This window comes from Bison bison, unplaced genomic scaffold, assembly GCF_000754665.1.
Source record: "Bison bison bison isolate TAMUID 2011002044 unplaced genomic scaffold, Bison_UMD1.0 scf7180017864461, whole genome shotgun sequence".
NCBI lineage: Eukaryota > Metazoa > Chordata > Mammalia > Artiodactyla > Bovidae > Bison > Bison bison.
In genome coordinates, this window is record NW_011495023.1 from 15,477,135 (window position 1) to 15,481,373 (window position 4,239).

At 43.6% G+C, this 4,239-nt stretch overlaps 1 protein-coding gene across 1 annotated transcript in view; it reads right to left on the reverse strand.

Annotated features, from left to right (window-relative positions):
- Positions 1 to 4,239, reverse strand: part of NSUN6 (NOP2/Sun domain family, member 6) — a 79,617-nt gene that overhangs the window by 32,616 nt on the left and 42,762 nt on the right. Inside the window, exon 5 of the mRNA XM_010860072.1 lies at positions 1,646 to 1,727. Within this exon, the coding sequence (XP_010858374.1) occupies positions 1,646 to 1,727 (82 nt within the window). The remainder of the gene's footprint in view (positions 1 to 1,645; positions 1,728 to 4,239) is intronic.

Sequence of the window (4,239 nt, forward strand, 5' to 3'; positions counted from 1 at the left end):
CAACTTTTTCACTCTCCACTTTCACTTTCATCAAGAGGCTCTTTGGTTCTTCTTTACTTTCTGCCATAAGGGTGGTGTCATCTGCATATCTGAGGTTATTGATATTTCTCCCGGAAATCTTGATTCCAGCTTGTGCTTCTTCCAGCCCAGCGTTTCTCATGATGTACTCTGCATAGAAGTTAAACAAGCAGGGTGACAATATACAGCCTTCATGTACTCCTTTCCTTATTTGGAACCAGTCTGTTGTTCCATGTCCAGTTCTAACTGTTGCTTCCTGACCTGCATATAGGTTTCTCAAGAGGCAGGTCAGGTGGTCTGGTATTCCCATCTCTTTCAGAATTTTCCACAGCCTGTTCTGATACACACTGTCAAAGGCTTTGGCATAGTCAATAAAGTAGAAATAGATGTTTTTCTGGAACTCTCTTGCTTTTTCGATGATCCAACGGATGTTGGCAATTTGATCTCTGGTTCCTCTGCCTTTTCTAAAACCAGCTTGAACATGTGCAAGTTCATGGTTCACATACTATTGAAGCCTGCCTTGGAGAATTTTGAGCATTACTTTACTAGCATGTGAGATGAGTACAATTGTGCGGTAGTTTGAGCATTCTTTGGCATTGCCTTTCTTTGGGACTGGAATGAAAACTGACCTTTTCTAGTCCTGTGGCCACTGCTGAGTTTTACAAATTTGCTGGCATATTGAGTGCAGCATGTTCACATCATCATCTTTTAGGATCTGAAAGAGCTCAACTGGAATTCCATCACTTTCATTAGCTTTGCTCGTAGTGATGCTTCCTAAGGCCCACCTGACTTCATATTCCAGGGTGTTTGGCTCTAGGTAAGTGATCACACAATCGTGATTATGTTGCTCATGAAGATCTTTTTTGTACAGTTCTTCTGTGTATTCTTGCCACCTCTTCTTAATATCTTCTGCTTCTGTTAGGTCCATACCATTTCTGTCCTTTATTGTGCCCATCTTTGCATGAAATGTTCCCTTGGTATCTCTAACTTTTTTGAAGAAATCTCTAGTCTTTCCCATTCTATTGTTTTCCTCTATTTCTTTGCACTGATCAGTGCAAGGCTTTGATCAGAGGAAGGCTTTCTTATCTCTCCTTGCTATTCTTTGGAACTCTGCATTCATATTGTTAAATCTTTCCTCTTCTCCATCTTATATTGGAAATAATAACAACAGTAATGATAAATACTGCCACCTAACCAGTAGATTGTAACAAATCATATCAGTTACTGTATATGAAAGTACATCATAAACTAGATAAGGCAAAACAAATTGTTATATCACAGCAATTGATAACCATCTGACCAAAATCTGCTAATAGTAAACCATTGGAATCTCACAGTCACATGTGGAACACTAATATGTATAGCAAATGCATGCATTATTTAAGGATTAATATGCTGAGATGGAAAGCAATCATTACAATAAGCTATTAAAACAATCTTGGGCAAAGGAAGAGGGAAAACGTAGTTAAAAATCTCAGCTTTTTCTTGCTACCAAAGGTAGATCAGAAAATATAAAAAATACACTGCAAAAAAAAATGTGAACAGAATCAAAACAAATCCTTAGATTTCAAATAATTCACTGAGGGATATTTCAATATCACTAAAATTTGTTTTTACAAACACTTACCTGTAAAAATAAGTAGCTGGGCAGGACATTATCAAACGAAGGACTGAGATACACTGGCTCTGTCATTCTTACGCCCACACCTCTGAAAAATGGAAATCTAATATTACTCAGTGTAAATTAAACAGTCTAATCAAATGGCATCGCCAACTCAATGGACACAGGTTTAAGCAAGCTCCAGGAGATGGGGAAGGACAGGGAAACCCAGCGTGCTGCAGTCCACGGGGCCGCGAAGAGTCAGACATGACTCAGAGACTGAACAAGACAAACTCCACTTCTAGGAATACACTCAACTGGTATGTCAAATATAAGATGTTCCACCTTTTAAAAACCTTTTTCTATTCAACACAAGATACTTAAGAGTATTCCTGTGGATTATTTCTGGATTTTTACCCAAAACAGAGAAGGCCACTGGGAGCACTAAAAAGGATAAAGACACATTAGGTACCACTGCATTCAGAGATGTGAATAGACTAAAAAGCAAAGACCCTCTGAGTCTTTACTCACTGATGCATTCTCATCTTTGGGAGTAGATTTATGACCACTGTTATTGCCCTTTCGATTCAATAAACATTTTGTGAAAGCTTCATTTGGCCAGCCACTATGCTCAGTATTTGTATGAAAAATAAAAATCTATGTAAGAATCACACTGGTGGTAAGCCATTACAAACGTGCCTCCCTGCTTCCCTCTCAACTCTTTAGAGAGTAACTGCCCAGTGCTGACACAATCCGTGGGCTGACCTTTACCACCTGTCCCTACTGTGAGTGGCGGTGGAACTGACCACAGAAGGAATGGCCAGGAACCAGGACAGCACAGGGGAAAGGGATCCACCAAAACAGATATCGCAGTCAGAAAGACTCTCAGAGTCTCTCCAGAGAACACAAGTACACTGTTTGAGAAAAGCCAAGCATGGCCAGGTCCACAGGCTACACCAGAGGGAGAGAGGACAAGGGGAAATCGACGTGCTGTTGCAAGGATTAGAGACCACAGAAGGAAGCACAGTCTGATCATAAAGGCAAAGACAAGAATCAGGACATGGGGCTTCTCCGGTAGCTCAGTGGTAAAGAATCTGCCTGCCAGTGCAGGGGACCCAGGTTCAATCCCTGATCCGGAAAGATCCCGCATGCCGTGGGACAACTAAGCCCATGTGCCACAGCTACTGAAGCCCTCATGCCCTGGAGCCCGTGCTCCACAACGAGAGAGGACACTGCAATGAGAAGCCTGCACACTGCAATTAGAGAGCAGCCCATGCCCTCTGCAACTGAAGAAAAGCCCATCCAGCAAAAACAAAGAGCCAACACAGCCAAAAATAAATTAAAAATTAAAAAAGAATCAGGATTGAATGAGTTCAAGGGTACAAGCAGAGAAGAGTCCAGGGTGGCAGAACAAGACCAGAGCCTATAGACACAGCAGGGAGACGAGCTCAGAGCTTATGAACTGGGCTGGGCAGAGAAGCACCTACACAGACGGTGTGGACCCTACTTGCTGTAGGCAGGTGGGCTAATTCTACTCACAACACTTCTGACAACAAATGTGTGGGGTTCTTTCTCACACCCAGCAACTCTTAATCTCTCTGGACACCAAGTGGATAACCTACAATTCAGTTTCCTTCTGACAGACTGCCTGGGGTCATCGTCAGAATCCACCGGTTCAGTCCAACAAGACTGGACCCGAGCTGGGTGCCAACTGCATTGCCCAGGCTGCCACCTGGCTGTGAAGGGGGAGGTCACAAGACTCTCGCCTCAGCTTCAACAGTTTACCAGAAGGACTCACAGAACTCCGGAGAATAGTGTATTTATGATTACCAGTTGATTATGAAGGATACAACCAAACAAAAGGGATGCGGGGCAAGTTACAGGAGGGGGCACAGAGGCACCGCCCTCTCAGTACCTGGATGTGTTCACCAACCTGGAAAGTGTCCAAGCCCTGTCCTTCACTGGTTTTTAGGGAGACTTCATCACACTGTTGTTGTTGTGTAGCTGCTCAGTTGGCCCAACTCTTTTGCAGCTCCATGAACTGCAGCCCGCCAGGCTCCTCTGTCCATGGGATTTCCCAGGCAAGAAAACTGGAGTGAGTTGCCCTTTCCCTCTCCAGCGGATCTTCCCAACCCAGGGATTGAACCCATGTCTCCTGCACTGGCAGGCGATTCTTTACCACTGAGCGACTGAGGAAGCCCAGTTTCATTACATACACTAGACCAATTAAATCACTGGTCACTGGTGCTTAGTTCAATCTCCAGTCCCTTTTTCTTCCCCAGAGATACAGCAAAGGCACTTGTAAGTGCCAACCTTCTAATCACACACTTAGCTGCTTTGGCAAACAGCCCCCATTCTTTATGGGGATATAGCTGTCTGGAGGGGATACAAAAACACTCTTATCACTCCTAAGATTCCACAGGTTTTAGGAGCAAGTTGTCAGGACAAAGATCAAATTTTTTATATACTGCTTTTTTTTTTTTTGGCAACCTCCAGTGGCATGTGAACAACTACCCAATCTGATCACACAGACCACAGCCTTCTCTAACTCTAACTCAATGAAACTGAGCCATGCCATGTACAGCCACCCAGACAGACGGCTCATGGTGGAGAGGTCTGAC